Here is a 19,759-nt window from a genome sequence, read left to right on the forward strand (position 1 = left end):
GCAGTTACTGTTAGGTTGTACAATTTTGAATCATTTGACATTTAAGTGCTATTGCACTGGGGTGTACTCACTTCTGTTGTATACTGTATATATGTACTATAGGATATGTGTTATCCTTTCCCTTATTACTCAGACAGCAGTATTATGTGTTTATGTTTTTTAAGTGTTTTTATTCTGTGTTATGTTGACACCTTTTACCTTTACATATTAAAAGTTATGTTTTAGATGTTGCCCCCGTTACTATCCTCCATTTGTGAAGTGTGTGCCGGAGTATTATATTGTTTTCATTTTCAGTGTTATATTTGTTAACCATTTAAATATTAACTTGTCTTTAATAAAATAATGCACAATCATTTTAATTAAAAAAACAAGCAATTGCACAGTCTAAACCTTCCAGACGCATTTCACCTCCCCTTCATCTCCAGCTTTGACAAGGAGGCACGCCCTCTACTTGTCGGTAACATTGGTGATAAGATTGGTTGTATCGCCTCAGTACCAAAATTCAAGTATATGCTTGGGACCAAGAGGGAGCTGGAGGGGTAAATATTCCCCAGTAACCCACCCACAATCTGCCTCCAGCAGCAGGGGTGCCGTCAGCAAGCTGCCCACATAAGCATAGGAGTCTGCCTGCAAGCCTCCTGAAAGGTGCCTACAACACCAAGAGGCCCCCACAACAGTAGGGGAGCCCACAATATTATTTAATTCAGACAGAGCTGGGATTGGCCCTTGACTGTCTGAGATGTGTGACCTATGTCCTCTTTTGAAAGAGAGTGTGATGTTGGCTTTCAGAGGCTGGAGACTGTGTGACACAAGTAAGAGTGGGCAGACATTACTGAAAATGGATGGGCACTAGATTAAGCAGAGAGGATGGTAGCCTTTCACTGGGATCACCTTTGGTATAAGCAGTGCTTTAATTAGTTCATGTTCAACAATGGTTGTTATTTGAGGCCTGAATGAGGGGAAAATGTCCCTGATCCACTGAGATATGCAGTGTTGTAGTACATCAATCAGTATTATTGCATGGTGGGCAACAATTAAACCCTGAGTTATAGGGGTAATATGGAAGGTGCCATTGTAATTGAGATTTACTAAATGTATATATGGGTTAATGAGGCAAGAGTAATCCCCTTGGCTGGCACAAAAGGATACAGTTGTCTAAATGACAGAGGTTTACAAAGAAATTAGTGTACAGTCAAGCGTTGTAGTTTACAGGTGCACTGATTGATATCAGTGTAGATTTACAGTTACAGTTTACATGTGGTTGAACAAACTGACATACTTTTTAACACTACATTAAGCATGTAACAGACAGTAGAGTGGTTATTTTATTTATTATTATTTCTCCCAGACTCAGCTACTTTCATAGCTATGTCTATACTCCAGAATGTTAAGAATCCCAAAGCACAATATCATACCTGCATATTGCTGCCCCACTGAGATTTGCCTTCCAGAAGAGCATCCAAGACCGGCCTGCTTGGCTCTCCAGCTGCTGCATCATTTCCGCTTACTACATAGTATGAGGACCGGACTCTTTTGAAGAACTCAACATCCACATTTTTATTGTTACTGTGATTAGGGATATAAACCAAATCCAAATATACTGGTGGTCCAGGTGGCACAGCAGCTGATTTTGAAGTTTTATTTGTTCCACTTCCTACATAAAGAAAAATAAATCCAGCAGTTATTAGATGCCTTCACATATGCCATAGTAATATTTTGTTGAGCCTTTAGAGAACCACTAATAAAAATGTTTTTAATTTTGCATAGAGATGGATAAAAAAAATTGGCACGAACATTCTAACAATTAGTGCTATCAGAGTACGATTAGATTTGAGCAGAAGCAGGTGAGAATATTTTTGTAAATTGTATTGGTTGCAATTCAACAATAATGAAACTGTTGTAACTTACAAAAATATGGGTAGAATTACGTATAAAGGATTTTAAAGTCATTGGGCTTTTTATTCCATCAAAAAAAAAAAAATTTGAAGTTGTTTTTTTTTTAAACAGACGTTTCTCTGCTGAAAGGGAAACTTTTTTCTGACAGCTTAACTACTAAGCGGCTTTATTGTACATTTTATTTGTGAAAATATATTCTTAGTTTGTCTAAATATGCCTCTCTTTATTTACACACTTTAAACGTTTTGTATTCAATGTCCTTTTGATAAGCAAGTCTCAATACCTATCAGTAATTTATACCATTTTTTGTTATAAAAAGAATAAAGTTAAATCCTTGTGTATTGAATTTTAAGTGTATTTTATGCCTGTTTTTAAAAGGGTATCATATATGTACTAAAGGGTATCATGTATATGCCCTCAAGCTATTACTTGCTTTAAAGGAACATTAAACACTAAAAACATTTAATTGACCCCACTCTAATTATGGGTGCCGCTATTTTGAAACCTAGGTATCTGAAGGAGAGTTGCTGCACATTTGCAAACATATCAGTACTGGAAAGCAGAGCATAGATTTCACCATGGCGGCACCCATGACTAGAGGAAGGTAGGAAATAACTTCAATACTATGCTTATAAAATGTATTTAGTGTTTAATGTCCCTTTAACTTACAGTCATGTGAACGTGTCACATAATAACAACCATACTAATTTATTGTTTACAGTATATGACTCAAGTGATTAACTTAACAGAACAGGGTTTATGAACATCAGAAGAATTAAGGTCTGAATATATACTGCTGAGAAAAGATGGAATCCCTGATATTTGAATAGGTCAGGTAATGGGTATGGCATATATCAGATTATTAACTAAACTAATTTCCACCAAAGGGCTTATTATTTATTCACCATTAATCATTTTTACAAAATAAAAACTATGGTTTAGCTTTAGGATGGTCTTTTCTGGTCAGTAAGGCTCAAATTTGTCTGCATTCAGATTTTGAATCACTTTTTTTTTTATCTTGGATGTAAACTGTTCATCCCATTTTGCATACCAGTAGTGGCCAAAATTGTGGAAACCTTTTGGGAAAAAGTGTATTTTTGAGGTTTGATGACTCATAACACCACTTTTTATTTTAGTAATACCATAATTATATATCAATCGAAAGACAATTTAATCAAAAATGTAATGCAACAAAGTTTGTTCAATTATCTGCATTCTATGAAAAGTTATAGCCAAATAACTAGAACAAGGAAGCACAACTTGCTTATGTTGATATGAAGTAGCTTTCCTTCATTGAACAATGGGACAGTGTTATTTGGAGTGATGAGACCAAAATCTCCCTGTTTGGTAATGATGGCATAAAATACGTAAGGAGAAGAATCAGAGAAGATTTGCATCCTGATTGCATTACACGTACCATGAACCACCCAGTTAGTGTTATAATCTGGGGTTGTACGACATCTAAAGGCGTGGGCAGAATTTGCGTGATTAATGGGAATATAAATGCCCAAAAATACATAAGTTAAAAACTTAAGCCCAAACTGAAGCCTTCCGTACGTGATCTTTTCCAAGATAATAAAGCATTTATATTTCAACAGGATTCAGCTCCATGCCATGTTGCTGCTGTGTGCAAAAAGTGGTTTCAAGATAATCATATTCCACTGCTGGAATGGCCTGGGAATAGCCCAGACCTTAAACCAATCGAAAATCTATGGAGCGGACTAAAGAAACTTGTTAGTCAGAAGCAACCCAGCAGTTAAACCCAATTAATAGAAGCAATAATTCAATCTTGGTTTCACATTATAACAGCTGCAGAACTAAAATACTTGGTTCACTCCATGGGAAGGCGTTATAAGGCCGTAATTAATGCTAATGGTTACCCAACTAAGTATTAATTGATATGTTGAGAATGTTTGTATATATAATTTGTTTCTGTGTTTCACTTTTCTTCTTTATAACTGCTGTTCTAATAAAAAAATCCTTCATAAAAGGTATTGCACTACATTCTAGATTAAATTATCTTTCCATTGATATATCATTTTATAGTATTACTCAAAAAAAAGTGGTGTTATGAGCCATCAAACCTAAAAAATACACTTTTTCCAAAGGTTTCCACAATTTTGGCCACTACTTGTATTGTACTATGCAAAGAACTCAGAGTGCACTGACCAGTCGGGCAATTTGGTCCTTGACAGAGATCCCGGCACTTAAAGGGACACTGAACCCAAATTTTTTTCTTTTGTGATTCAAATAGAGCATGCAATTTTAAGCAACTTTCTTATTTACTCCTATTATCAATTTTTCTTCGTTCTTGAAAAAGAAGGCATCTAAGCTATTTTTTGGTTCAGACCCTGGATAGCACTTCTTTATTGGTCGGTTAAATTAATCCACCAATCAGCAAGAACAACCCAGGTTGTTCACCAAAAATGGTCCGGCATCTAAACATTCTTGCTTTTCAAATAAAGATATCAAGAGAATAAAGAAAATTTGATAATAGGAGTAAATTAGAAAGTTGCTTAAAATTGCATGCTCTATCTGAATCACGAAAGAAATCTTTTGGGTCCAGTGTCCCTTTAAGGGGCCCACTGCCACTGCTTGCAACTTTAAATTCATTTGAAGCAGCTATCAATTTAAAAATAGATCTCTGTTTAAAAATAATAATGAAATTAAAAAAAACCTTGATCAGAACCTTTGCACTTGAGGGGGGGGGGGGGGCGCAGTCTCCTGGTGGTGTACTGTCACCTGTCTGGAGTCTACACATTGGTCTATAGTTACTGTCAATGTAGTGGTTGCTATGGAAACAGAATGCTGACCACTGTTCTCTCTAAGGTGTGCATGTGCACATCCTTTTCAAACACAGTGCACATGCCTTCCAAAGATGCTGGTGAAATACTGAGAGCACTCACTAGTTATAGGGTAGTAGGACACAGCACACGCCAATCAGTGCATCATGTACAAATTATTTAGGGCATAGTTAGGACTGGAAGGAGGGAAATAACACAGTGGTTGCACTTCAATCATAGATGAGTTACTGGGTGTTGTGCAGAGGGGCGCCTTCAGAGTTGTAACTTGGCAGCAGTAACTAGGTAAGAGAAGCATCTGCACTTGTTTATGTTTATGGAATGGTTATTCTGCCAGAAATGCTTGTGCAATGCCGGCCCTTGATCACCGGCGGCCAATCCGCCTCTAGCAGGGGCCATCAATCACCCAGATCGTATTGGATAGGGATGATTTCAGTCTGCCACCCGGTCCTACAACCGCTGCTTCTTAACTTCCGTTACAGGCGGGCCTGAAACGATGGGGCTCCAAAGCAGCATCCACTGCTTAATAAATGGAGCCCCAGGTCTTAACTTTACTAGAGTCAAACAGCCTCAGAAACTGGTGAAAAATAAATGTGTTCAAGCAATGGCTTTAGTGCCCCAATGAAATTTGAACTAAGTCCAAGAAGTTTTGACAATCCCTCTGGAATCTCACTCACATGGAAGACATTTTATTTTATTTAATACATTTTTTACTTAAAGGGACAGTCTAGTAAAATTTTAACTTTCATGGTTCAGATAGGGCATGTCATGTTAAACAACTTTCTAATTTACTTTTATAATGAAATTTGCTTTGTTTTCTTGGTATTCTTTGTTTAAAGCTAAACCATGTGCTAATTTCTAAGCCTTTAAAGGTTGCCTCTTATCTCAGTGCATTTTGACAGTTTTTCAGAGTTAGAAAGAGCTAGTTCATGTGTGTCATATGGATAACATTGTGCTCCCTCCCATGGAGTCATCACTGATTGGCTAAAATGCTACTCTATCAAAAGGACTGAGATAAGGGGGCAGTCTGCAGAGGCTTAGTACAAGGTAATCACAGAGGTAAAAAGTGTATTAATATAACTGTGTTGGGTATGCAAAAGTGGGGAATGGGTAATAAGGGATTATCTATCTTTTTATCTACACAAATAGCTGAACTATGGGGTAATATGCCATTCATATTATGTGGTAACATGGCTCTTTGGCCACTAAGTTTTTTGCCATGCATGACATCCATCTTCCCTCAGTTATACTGATTTGTTGGTAATCAGGAGTAAGGTTAAGCCTTACAACAAACATATAGTGCACCAAAAACCTGCGCTTAACTACTACCCAGATCCTATGTGAGAGCATATGTTCAGCTGCATAATGTGATAAAGGGAATAGTTGCCACTTAGAATGGAACATGTCAATATATTTCCATAACACACCTTAAGAAAACGAAGTTTTCGTGTGTGCTAACCAGACACCGTGTTAGACCTAAAGCACAAAACCCAAAGTGCATTCAGGGGCGAAACTACAGGGGGTGCAGAGGCCGCATGTGCGACTGGGCCCCTGAGGGTGGGGGCCCAGCTTTAAAAAAAAAAAAAAAAAAAAAAATTTGCATGGTGTGTGTGTGTGTGTGTGTGTATGTAAGCAAATTACAGACCTTGTTACTACAGCATGGGGGGGCAGGGGGTAAACAGTGTCACTATACAGTACCACTATATACAGTATGGGGGGGTGAACCATGTCACTGACTACTGTGTTCACTTTATAAAGTACTGGGCAGGTAGGGTCAGGCCAGCCATCTCACCGGCAAATTACAGACTGTGTCACTGACTCACTATATACAGTACTGGTGGGTTAAATAGTGTCACTATATATATATATATATATATATATATATATATACAGTAATAGGGGGTCAGACCATCTCACAGACTGTAGGCACAGGGTACCTTCTTTTGCAGACATATAATCTGATTCACATTTTTTTCTGTGCTAAATGTAAAAAAAAAAAAAATGTTATGTATTAAATTCACCCTTTTTTGGAGGGGGGAGGTGCGGTGGGGGGGCCCCTTCTTAGATTCTTGCACCTGGGCCCTGTGGTTCTAGTTACGCCTCTGAGTGCATTACATATATTTTACATTCCTATCTTCTTCACATAGAATTTGTTTTTTTTCCTATTAAATAGAAATATGTATTTACAATAAAAACAACATATTCCTGTATGTGAAGAACATTGGAATGTGAAATATTAATAACTCCTGTCGGGTTAGCGTGCGAGCAATAAGTGTTTGTTTTTTTTATCTACGCTCTCCAATGAAGTCTATGGGGTGAATGCTTTAGCGTGGTTGCGATATCCGAAGTCCTAAAGTTATAACCAACTTGCCAACAGAAGTAAGCATTCCTACCAACACAGGGCACAGGGTTGTGCTAATGTTCGTGCCCTTCTACTGCTCATTTACCATACTCTGCTCTATTATACAAGTTGGGCTGTGATGGTGTCCCCTAGGTACTGTGCGTCCTGTGGGGTAATCTGCCCAGTGTTAATGTGATAGAGTGAGTCTTTGTATGTTTGAGTGTGTGAAAGTGCCTTTATGTGTGTGTGAGAGAGAGTGTGTGTATGTAAGAGATGTGTGCATGTTAGAAAACGAGGTAATGTGTGTATTTGTATTCATCAGATGGGTTGCTGTCACATTTAACTGGTATATGCCATGGCCTAGCAGTGATGGCTCATTTAAGGGGTCATTAAACACTTTGAAATGGTAATATAAACTGATAACTCATATATATATATATATATATATATATATATATATATATATATATATATATATATATATATGTCTGCAATATACTTTCATTATTTATTTTGTCCCATTTCCCTGTAATTCCATTCTGAAATTGTGAGCTTTTTCAGTTCCTGTTAGAAATGGAAGTGCAGAACACTGTTATATTCCACACATTCATTGGCTGCATACTCTAGTGACCTATTTATAACTGTCCCTAATTGGCCAAAGCAGAGAAGGTAACCTAAGTTACAATATGGCAGATCCCATTGTTTTATAGACACTAAAACATTAGACTTATTTTGTCAATATTTATACAGATAATTAAACTTTAAAAATGACAACTACATTAGACTAATCTTTACTTTGAATGCATCATTAAATTTAACATTTATTTAGTGTTTAATGTCCCTTTAACTACTGGGAATTCCCATGGTTCCCTGCATTTGATAGTATTAGCCCACAGCTAAATGAAAATGTGACAGAAACCACTATGTCTGACTGGGTAACTTAGCCAAATTCAATTTATGGTAATCCTTTGGCAAATTATAATTCTTGTTTTATGATTATACGATTTATGCTATTATTATGTAGTTGTTTTTGTTTTGCTGTGCAGTTCCAATAGTCTCTCTGATGCTTTAACATAATGTATGATGTGTAAAAATAGTAGATAGTAAAGTCAGAGCAGATATACTATATTTGACAGCTTTCCAGTTTTATAACTTCCAAGTCGAGGTATATAGTGCTTGATTTTTAAAAGCATATATATTCTAAATGATTTTCTCTAGTAAATCAAAGGTAGGATCTATTGTATGAGTGTGTGTATATGCATGTACTCATATGAGTGTGTATGTATGTACGTACGCATCACTGTATGAGTGTGTGTTTATGTTGTAACTTGTATGAGTGTATGCATCAGTGGGTATGTATGTGTTTATGTGACAATGTGTGTGTGCATGTATTTGTATGTAGGAGTGTGTATGTGTTTCTAAGAGTGTGGGTGTATATATATGTATGTGTTTATGAGTGTGTGTATCCATGTGTGTATCTATGTATCAGTGTGTTTTAATATATATGGACAATAATTTCACTACTTATTACAATACATGTTGTAAGTATTGCTGGAGGAAGGTGGAGTGTGGAGCAATATATATTATATAACAAACATGATAGGCCGCATTGCCACCCTTGATATTGGGCTCTGTATCCAGTCCCTGCATTTAACAGGTGTTTGGAGGGGGAGCTCTGCTCTGCTTGGTATGTTTTCATGGTGCTCTGGTCCAATTTGTATAACATAACAGCCATGCACATTTATTGTGTGTTTAACTCCTTGTCATGGTGGCTGACCCCTAAGTATTAAATGACATATGTATACACCTCTTATCTTGACACTGGATATGTATGTGTTGACAAGGACATCTTTCTTCATGAATCCTATAGATTTGTAATGTGAGAGCCTTATTTGACTTGTGTGTTCAGTAATACAGCAACATTAGCTAACACATTGTTTAGTAGTATGTTCTTTATAGGGGAACAGGTTTAATTTAGTAGACTACAGGCCATAGTGTGATGTACAATACTTGAAACATACAGGTATTTTTTTGCTTATAATTTATATGATTATGTTTGCTAGGCAGAAACCAATATGGTTCCTTGATACCCTTTTACAGCTATTTTGCTACCTGTATACATGACCTTTCCTTCCTTAAAGGGACAGTGTACGCTAAGATTTTCTCCCCTTTAATGTGTTGCCAATTATCTATTTTACCTAGTGCAAGTCATAAACAGATATATAAACAAAGTGCAATACAAGTCATAAACAGATATATAAACACTTTGGCCTAGATTACGAGATTGGTGCAGCACCTGGGTAGCGCTTGCTGACTGGTGTCTAAATGTAGCCACCAATCCGCAAGTGCTACCCAGGTGCTAAACTACAAATGGGCCGGCTCCTAAGCTTACATTCTTGCTTTTTCAAATAAAGATACCAAGAGAATGAAGAACAATTGATAATAGGATTAAAGTAGAAAGTTGCTTATAATTACACGCTCTATCTGAATCACGAAAGTTTAATTTTGATTAGACTATCCCTTTAATTCTGTTTATGACTTGCATTGCACTTTGTTTATATATCTGTTTATGACTTGCTTTGTAATTTATAATAAGGTATAAAGAAAAAGAAGCATTATGTTGGCACACTTGCAGGTTATATCACCATGGAGAATAAGGTGGTGAAGAACGGTATGTGTACAGGGAATACAATCATTCATTCATAAAACATAACATTTATTGATCATATAAACATAAAAACTGTGGACCATGCCACCATTAAAAACAAGTAGAGAAAAAAATGTGTGTGATTGTGTTGATTTAAAAACAAGTATCATATAATGAGCACTGCAATTCCTCCTAAGTCAGGCAAAGTGCCTGGAGGTCAATATGAAAAATGTTTGTAGATCTTAGGTGGAAGAATACAAATTGTGTGTATAGACACAAGTAGGAAACGGAGGATTTATTAGCAAAATGATGGCTAAATTTATTGATTCCCAATGACAATGCTATAAAGTAAGAAAAGGGTCAGAGTAAATCTGCTCCCAATAATTGTGTATTATACTTATCAGGGAATGTGACATATATAGCTAATTGCCATCAAATAATCAGATGTAATAGTATTACTTACATTTGTGTATAATTAAAGTAATTATATAATATAATGAGGAATGTAACTGCTCCACAATATGTCCACAACTAGATAGGCCGGTACCGTGGCAATTATATACAGATTAAAGGCAGGGAGGAACAAGACTGCTCCGCTACGCTATCCCAACCTATTATCTAATGCCAACGTATCCCTTTAGCATATAGTACTAGCTACTAACTAGAGTGTATAGATAAATAGTATTATATAATTAAATAAGTATTTGCCACTAAGGCCAACGTTAGCTAGATAACTGCCCAACCACTGTATATTTTAACTATAAGAGAGCGCACCCCGTAGGGGATAAAGCTAGTTATTTACAATTAGTATCTATGTTTGGCTAGATTCAGGTGGAGTTATGAGCAAAATATGCCATTGAGGCCAACGTTAACTACTACGATTCTAGAGAGGATCCACAATTCTAAACAAAATTTATCAGCAAGGAGGAAAAGCAGTGCGAACGCCTGATGCGCGTTTCGCATCTGCTTTGTTAAGGGCTTTTTGCTAATAAATTCTCTGTTTCCTACTTGTGTCTATACACACAATTTGTATTCCTCGACCTAAGATCTACAAACATTTTTCATATTGACCTCCAGGCACTTTGCCTGACTTAGGAGGAATTGCAGTGCTCATTATATGATACTTGTTTTTAAATCAACACAATCACACACATTTTTTTCTATACTTGTTTTTAATGGTGGCATGGTCCACAGTTTTTATGTTTATATGATCAATAAATGTTATGTTTTATGAATGAATGATTGTATTCCCTGTACACATACCGTTCTTCACCACCTTATTCTCCATGGTGATATAACCTGCAAGTGTGCCAACATAATGCTTCTTTTTCTTTATACCTTATTATAAATTAATTTAATCCAGGCAGTAGGCACTACCTTCTGCTGTATTTAGGATTATACCAGAAGGTCTAGGTTTATATACCCTCCTTCCCACCTCCCCTATAGGATATTAGGGATCTTCTTTATATTGCTTTGTAATTTAACATTTTATAATGTTGTTATTTTGCATTGCACAAGCACTTGTTACATTAGAATATTTTATTCTTATGATGCAATTTTGTTGAATATTAAAAATGTTTATTTGAGGAAAAAACTTATGACTCTTTATATGGCAATAAATAATGGTGGTGGTAGAGATGTGGTGGTGTGTGGGAGGAGCATCGGAGGTGGGTGTGCAGAGCAAAGGGGTGGGGTGGGTTGGGTTGTGGACCCTTGCCATTTTTTTCCCTGGGGCCCTGGTTGGTTTTAATCAGCCCCTGAAAGAACTGAGAAAACACATTTCCTGTTCTTCATGCCAAAATTCTGTTTTGATAAACGTTATAATTACTCTTACATTTTTTTTTTAATCTTTAGGCATTCATGGATGGAACAGTTGTGTGTACTTTTGAGTAATACTTAATAAATATTTTAGGTTTTACAAATATATTAGATTAAAGTTTGTGTGTATTTGTGTTAAATGAACAATGTAAATCATTGCTCAAGAATGAAATATAATACCTTAAAACAAGGGCTAAAATGTATCATCCTCTTTTAATCTATTTTTGCTTCAACATAATTAGGAACTACACTGATGAGCTTAAAGGGATAATAAAGTCCTAATTCAACTTTCATGATTCAGATAGGCCATGTAATTTTAAACAACTTTCCAAATTACTTTTTGCATCAAATTTGCTTTGTTCTCTTTGTATTCTTAGTTGAAAGCTAAACCTAGGTAGGCTCATATGCTAATTTCTAAGCCCTTGAAGGCCGCCACTTATCTAAATGCATTTGACAGTTTTTCATAGCTAGAGGGCAATAGTTCATGTGTGCCATATAGATAATATTGTGCTCACGCCTATGAAGTTATTTAAGGCAGCACTAATTGCCTGAAATGCAAGTCTGTCAAAAGACCTGAGATAAGGAGACTGTCCGCAGAAGCTTAGATACAAGGTAATCACAGAGGTAAAAAGTATATTAATATAACAGTGTTGGTTATGCAAAACTGGGGAATGGTAAATAAAGGGATTATCTATCTTTTTAAACGATAACATTTTTTGGTGTTTACTGTCCTTTTAAGTATTTAAATTACTCATAAGATTCTGGTATTGTCTCTAGTGGTCATTTACAATAAACATACTACTAGGTTTCTCACCTGTGGTTCCTGTTTTAGCAGATTTAGTGGCAGTTGTATTAGCAGCATTCTTGGTTTCCTTATCTTTTTCTTCCACTTTTGCAGTTTTTTGATCTTGATTTAAACTTCCCTTTGGTCCTTTTTCTACAGAATCTTTCTTTTTGGGAGAAGCTGATTTTGTAGATTTTTCAGATGCTTCTTTGATGAGCCCAGGTTTTGGTGAAGCAGCTGAAAGTTTTGACTTACTTTCACTTTTCCTGGCTGGAGATGATGATTTGGTTTTAGTACCTACTTTCTTGGCTTTTGCCTTTTCTTTTATATCCTTCTTCAAAGCTTTGCCTAAATTCTGCTCAATGTGCAATGCTTCTGGGTCCATCATAGAAACATCTGGGTGTCGTGGAGAAGGACTTGGGTCATGCATGGGAATTGGAGGAGGATCCATGTGTTTGTACGTTACAGTTTTATCAGTAGGAATTGTTTCAGATTCATCTTCTGAATCTATGTTTGCATCTGCTGTTATGGATGGGCATTCTTCAGTTTCTGGAGGAACATCTGAGTCAGTTTGAGATGGAGCAGATTCACTGACTGAGGTTGGAGGCGTTTCATCACACTGACGTGCCTTCTGCTTTCCTCCTGAGGGTGGCTGCCCACCTCCAAGCTGAGTTAGTGGCTTTTCTTGTTCTTGAGAGTTGTCCTCACTTGCAAACCACTCTAAAGGATTTGGATTAATAAAAGATGGTGACAGTTCTGTTTTGGGATGCTTATATTCACAAGCGGAAACAAGACAAAGATCAACATCTTGCCTTGCTTCTGCAAAAGACTGCCTCTCAGAAACAACAAATCTGTCATTTGCTTCACTCAAATACCTGTATGCATCACACATATCATTTTCTGTGTCCTTTTCATCTAAATCAGCAGCATATGCAAAGGGATTTGTACTATGCAGAATTGGGGATTCCTTCTTTGCTTCTGGGGTAGTTATGCTCTGGAAAGAAGGTGAAGGCGATCTGTGATCACTAGTAGTATCATTTACTGTTAGCGGAGTATATGAGATTCCAGGTGACTGTCTCAGTAAGGATGATGTTGGAGTCAGGGGAGAAATATCTGTTTGTGGTGAAAGTTTTGTTTCCATGAAATGCATTTGTTCTAAAATAGGAGGCGAATAGAGAGGCATGTCTTTATGTTGAACAACATCTTTCAAGGAATTTTCTTCCTTAAGAGGGGTTGAAACTTGTGAAGGAGTTTGGGCAGATGAACTAGATGGAGAGCGTTCTACACAAGGTTCTGCAGATGTGTGTCCAAGATATTTTTCTGTGGCATGATATCCATTATCTATAGGTGATACCTTATTACCAAAATATGATTCATGGGGATCAGAAGGGCTATACTCTACTTCTGTTGGTCCATTTTCTGATATATGGAGTGTACTTGAAGCTACTGCAGGATGTTCTGGAGATTGTCTGCTAAAATCCATTGCAAATGACTGTTCTGGTGATTCCTGACTAAATTCCATTGTGGACTGTTCAGGTGACCGCTGCTCCTGCAATGGAGTGGTAGACTTTCCAGTTCTAGGTGAAAAAGTTGGTGGAGATATAGACATTGGTCGGGGACACTCCTCTCTCGATGGAGATATTTCTGTTTCTTGAAACGTGGTTGGTGTTTGTACAACAGATACTGACAATGAGTCATCCACTTCAGTTGAATGAGGAGAGCCAACCTCAGCATGCAGGGATGGAGACACATCATCAGTGGTTGGCTCTGGAAATGAACTAGTAGCAACAGATGCAGTGGAAACTGATGCAACACCTTCTATATGAGAATATGTATCCTCAGCAACAACTTCATCTACAGGTGTAGCAGATTTGTCAGATGCAGTGCCTTCAGATATGGACATCTTTGTGTCTTCTTTAAATAATATGAATGGATTTGTATTAATCTGAGTAGGGGAAGACTCTCCTGCAAATCTGCCTCCATCCTGCACACTAGGAGATAAAACTTTATTATCAAGATCATCAATTCCATCCCCATTGTATGCTTTACTTTCTAAAAGCTTGTGTCTCTTTTCAACAATATCATCATCATTATCATCACTATCATGATTATCGTGATAATCATAATTTTCTTGCGTTGCATCATCAGCTAACTTTTCAGATATTCGAGTAAACTGTGTTAAAGAATGTTCCTCATCAGGAGTTTTTTCAACATAAGTACCTGGAACATTAGCACTTAATAATTTGTCATATGATACTTCTGAACCTATCAATGGAGGGCTGCGTAATGGGGATAAAACTTTTTCAATTGGAGATTCTGAATCTGGAACAGGCTCATCCATGGGACTAATCCGAGGACTCTCGCTATACTCTTTGTCACTAAACTCAAATATAACAGGAATAGAAGACTTTTCAATTGTTCCTGAAACAAGATTTGCAGATTTTTCATCAGTAGGTGATTGATAATAGGGTGTGTGACCTGCACTTCCAGCTATAGACTGAACAGGAGATGTAACTTCCAAGGTTTTATCCTCAGGGCTAGGGCACTGTTCAGTTACTTTATGAACTTCATCTAGCAATGGAGGAAGAACACCAAGCTCTGATATTTTAATTTCATTGGGTGTCAAGTCAAAGTTAACACTACGTTCACTTAATGGTGTTTTAGATATTGGTGAAGGCAGTGCTGGGCTCTTACATGGGCTTTGTTTCTCATCAAGTTCAAAGTCATCCTTTATTTCTAGATTTGTAGATCCTTTTGTTTCAATGTTTCCACACATATATGCTTGTCTCAGAGCCGATTTGCAAAATTTATCCTCCTCTAATGAAGATGGAGGTGATATCGTAGAAGCTGAAGCACTGTAATCCTTACCATCTGTTGCATCTGTTTTCGAAACATCTGAAAGGCCATTTAAACCATCAGGCAATGGCGAAACTCTACTTCTGTTATATTCCTGAGAGTACAAATTAGCTTCATATTTAGTGACATTGACATATTCTTGAGAAGGAGATTCACTTTCTTCATTGTTTGTTTCATCACTCATTACATCCCTAGGTGTTGACATGTCATCCATTGGAGTTGGCTCACTGGATATTTCAATAGTAGAATGTGTAAAGCCAGAGGTAGCGGTGAACTCCTCAGGCTGATCTTCTCTATTTTCTTCATCAGAAACAGTTGCCTCACTTTCAGAACCTCCAGGTAAAGTCTCATCATGAATGGAAGAACCTTTTTCAACAGCTGGTGACTGAGGCTCAGATGCCCTAGATGGAGTGGTTGATTGTACATATTTATCTTCATTGTCACTGACAAATTCAAGTGTATCTTTAATAATTATAGCATAATCTTCCTCTAATTTTTCTGTAACCTCTTCATCCTCCTTGGCATCATCTGTTTTATCTTCATCTATCTCCTCTTCTGTCTCTTCAGTTTCTTCCTTTTCTACAAATTCACCGGCATATTCTGCTTGTTCTTCTCCTACCTCATCAGCATTATCATCATGACTATAATTGTTGCCTTTCAAATGCTCGTATGCATCAGTATCAGGTTCTTCTTCAGTTTCATCTGCTTCAGCAACCTCAATGGCTGGTTGCTCTCCAACTGAAGTTCTCTCTTCCATATCTTCTACTTGCTCTTCAACTTCTTCTGTCTCAGCTTTTTCTTCATAGTCACCAGCTTCAGATGACTCCTCAAGACCTGTACCTTCATCTTCAAATTTCTCATTTTCATCTCTGTGTTTTTCTACAATTTCCAATTCTTCAGGAGTCTGTTCACATTCACCATCAGCCTCTGTTGTAGTTATTCCTTCATCTGGAGAGTCTGCAGGTTCTTCACTACTTGTATTATCTTTATTAATAATATGAGGTTCACTCTTTACTATCTCAATATCATCACTGGATGGTAATCTGTGAAGCTGGGGCTTAACTTCATTTTGTAACAGCACCTCTTCAACTCTGAGATCCTCAAAGTCTTTTGTTAAATCTTCAGGGGAGGACATTAGGGATCTTTCAGCCACAATGTCCCCTATATTAGCTGTTGCTTCAACAGGAGCGGAAGCAGCTGCAGCAGCAGCAGAAAGTGCTGCAGTGGTGGTAACTGCTCCCACGGCAGCCAGTATCTTTTTGTCAGATATTTTACTATCTTTTTTTGATACTTTAATCTTTTCCTTTGTTTTTCCTGGAGCTACAGATTCTTTTTTCACATCTTCTTTCTTTTGCACTTTTGTTTTTACAGAAGGCTTTTTGGAGTCAGACGTAGGTGATGGCTTCTTTGCCTCCTTAACAGGTTTCTTGGTTTCTTTTTTAACCTCTTTCTCTTGCTTCTTTTCCTTGTCCTCCTTCTTAGTATCCTTCTTTTCTTCTTTTTTTACTTCCTTCTGAGAAGTTTCTTTCTTCACTTCTTTCTTTGTTTCCCTTTTCTCTTCTTTCTTTACTTCTTTTTTAACTTCCTTTTTAGGCTTTTCTTCTTTTTTAAACTGTGTTTTTTCTTCCTTTTTAGTAGTATCTTTTTTAACTTTTTCCTTTTCTTCTTTGACATCTTCAGATTTTGCTTTTACTTCTTTCTTTGTTGTTTTTTCCTTAAGAGCTTTTGGTTTGACATCAGCTTTTTGTTTTTCAATGGATTCTGCTTTAACTACAGGCTCTTCTTTGGCCACTACATTTTTCTCGGGCAAGGGTTTAGTCTCTGTTTTCTGGGTCTTTTTAATTGTGTTTTTTTCCTTGCTCTCCAGCTTGTGAACTTGTTCAGGAGGACTGCTTTTTACTCCTTCAGATAGCTCTTCTTTAGAACCCTTCTTGGCTGACTTGTTGGGTGTTGCCTTTGTGGACATTTTCAAGCTCTCCTTACTTTCTGCTCTCTGTTTCAACTTTGCTTGCTTTACTGCTGGGCTTGAAATACTATCACTCAAGTCCTTTTGGGTTATCACAGGTTGTTTCAAGAAATCTAGATGTTTGAGCTTTTCAAGTCCTTCAAGTATTTGGTACTGAGTTGTATTTCCTGGAAACAGAACTCTAACAATTTTTTCTAAAGGATTTGCTGGATGCCAGACAATCAAAGAGGAAATAGATGTTAAATAGTTAACAGGAATTTCAACTTCTTGACCATTTGGAAGTACCAGCCCAGTTTTCTCTTTATTACTGCCTGACCACTGCTGCATAAAATACTGAGTTTCTTTGCTACCTTTTACTGGATTCAGCACATACATTTCAAGTTTCCCAACACCCATTTTTTGGAATAAAATAATAGGGTCAATGGTGTTCCCCACATTCCTGAAGAGAGGCTCAGGTTTCATTGAGAGTTTATTTAAATATTGAAGTGTAAAAGAAGCTTCTTCAAGGCTTCTCCTTATACTAAAGTTGGGTTCAGGATTTTTCAGATTATCTGGAACATTAAGAAAAACTACTCCAAGATCTGGGGATATAAGGTTTTTCATCCAATCACTATTAGTAGTTGACCCTTGGGATTGTTCTTCTTCTAACTCTGCCATTTTTCTTTGTAACATACTATTAATACCAGGCAGGTTATCATCCCCAATATGTGTGAGTAGTATAGAATCCACCCTGTCTAAATGTCTGATGAGTTTCCAAAAACATGACTTTCTTTCAGACCCACCGTTAATAAGCATATTAAACCCATTTACTGCAAACAAGGCAGAATCTCCTCTACCACCTGGGAAAATATAGCAACAAGGCTTGGAGAGTTTCAAGAATCCACCAGAGGTTGGTGGCTCTAAAATGTCAAAAGGTGAAGGAATTTCCACAGATTCTGATAGATACTCTGTAAATTCTGAAAGCCCTTCCATTTCTGGCAAAATTGAAGCTGAATTCAGTTTTATGTTAATAAAGTCTTGAAGGTTGTGTCGCTCTAGACTTGAATTCTTCCAATATCCTTCTTCAGGGCAAAATAGTGTCAAGCTTGCTTTGTTTGCTGGATGTGTAGTGCTCAGCAGTTCACCAATCTAATATTGCAAACAGAACAAAGTATTATATATTAATACAATGTAATCATTTCACAGGCTACATTTTACAAATCATCACAATTTTATGGTCCTTTAAAAAATGTTTAAAGATTTGTGACCAAGCACAGCTAAATGTTGTACTTTTGTACATTTGCTAGCATAGTACAGATATAGTTATAAAGTGGGCACAACACACTGTTAGTTGTATTAATATTGCACCATACCTCCTGATCTGTAAATATCTCAATAAAGTTCTGGAAGGAGAATGATCCAGATTGGAGAATAAGTTCTCCTGTGTTTTCAAAGCATTGTCCAGTTAGCACAAGTAGTTTGTGTCTAGCAGCATCAGAAATCATCAAACGGACCTACAAAACAAAACAAAAACAAAAAAACAAACAAAAACAAGTCTGTTAGTGTGAGATTTCAGGCATTTTGATAGGCTATGCTCTCTCTCTACGTATAGGATTTTCTTTTTTAACTGAGCAAATCCTAAGAAGGAACATAATGAAGTGAGGATCAAGGGGAAGAGCTACTCTCTGGAAACGGCTAAGGAATTCAAATTTTAAATTAAACACCTTTTATATATTTTGGAATTTAAAGGGACATAAAACCCCACATTTTTCTTTCATGATTCAGATAGAGCACACAATTTTAAACAACTTTCCAATTTACTTCTATTATCAAATGTATTAGTGTTTTTGTTATCCTTTGTTTGATGTCAGTTCAGGAGTGTAAACGTTTCTGCTGGACGTTTCTGCAGCACTATATGACAGCAGTTTTGCAGCAATGTTATTCAAAAATGTTGGGTTTTATGTCCCTTTAAGGGTATTTTAGTGGGGCTGTTCTGTGTTGAGAGGTATTTGTGATGGGGATGCAATTGCATTTCTAGCCGATGTAAGGAATGATAGCAAGGGGGCAGATTTAGTGGGCTTATACAGGTATTATTAAATCAGATGGTCAGGTTTAGAGTTAATTGCGGTTTGAAGGGCTTGGGCAGCAGCTACAGGACTAATTCAATATAGAGGGTCTTAAACAACAGTTGATTAACTTTATTCATAGCGTGAAGGGTAAATAGAGAGAGGGTTAAAAATGGCGACATCACCGTTATAATATTACTATTGCCAGGAAGCATGTGAATGACTATATTTTGTTCCCATATTTCCTGTTAATGACATGCCTTCATGTTATGTTATACACATTACTGCTTATGTTATGAAATATAAGTATTCACATTTTTTTTAACAGAGATATACAATTCACATTTAAAATGCACAGAAAAAAAAACAGCCTCTACCATAAAAAAACCTTTCTGTATTTATTTGTTTCTAGTTCTTCAGCTGGCACAGCCTCATGATTGGCTTAAACCACACTCTCTTACCTGGTGTCAGATTTCAGAAATCCTTTGTTTCTATGATAAATATTACCACTGAATTACACTCTCTCTTTGTCAGGGTGCCAGGAATCAGACTGAGACAAGAAGTGCAAAAATAATCACACCTTTATTAATAGCAAAAAATAATAA

The 19,759-nt window shown here is 36.8% G+C and overlaps 1 protein-coding gene across 1 annotated transcript in view; it reads right to left on the reverse strand.

The window, feature by feature from the left end:
* Positions 1 to 19,759, reverse strand: part of MAP1B (microtubule associated protein 1B) — a 153,167-nt gene that overhangs the window by 7,653 nt on the left and 125,755 nt on the right. The window contains exons 4-6 of the mRNA XM_053701440.1: positions 18,462 to 18,602; positions 12,318 to 18,237; positions 1,416 to 1,654 (exon numbers count right to left, since the gene is read on the reverse strand). Of these exons, the coding sequence (XP_053557415.1) occupies positions 1,416 to 1,654; positions 12,318 to 18,237; positions 18,462 to 18,602 (6,300 nt within the window). The remainder of the gene's footprint in view (positions 1 to 1,415; positions 1,655 to 12,317; positions 18,238 to 18,461; positions 18,603 to 19,759) is intronic.

Source organism: Bombina bombina, chromosome 2 (assembly GCF_027579735.1).
Source record: "Bombina bombina isolate aBomBom1 chromosome 2, aBomBom1.pri, whole genome shotgun sequence".
NCBI lineage: Eukaryota > Metazoa > Chordata > Amphibia > Anura > Bombinatoridae > Bombina > Bombina bombina.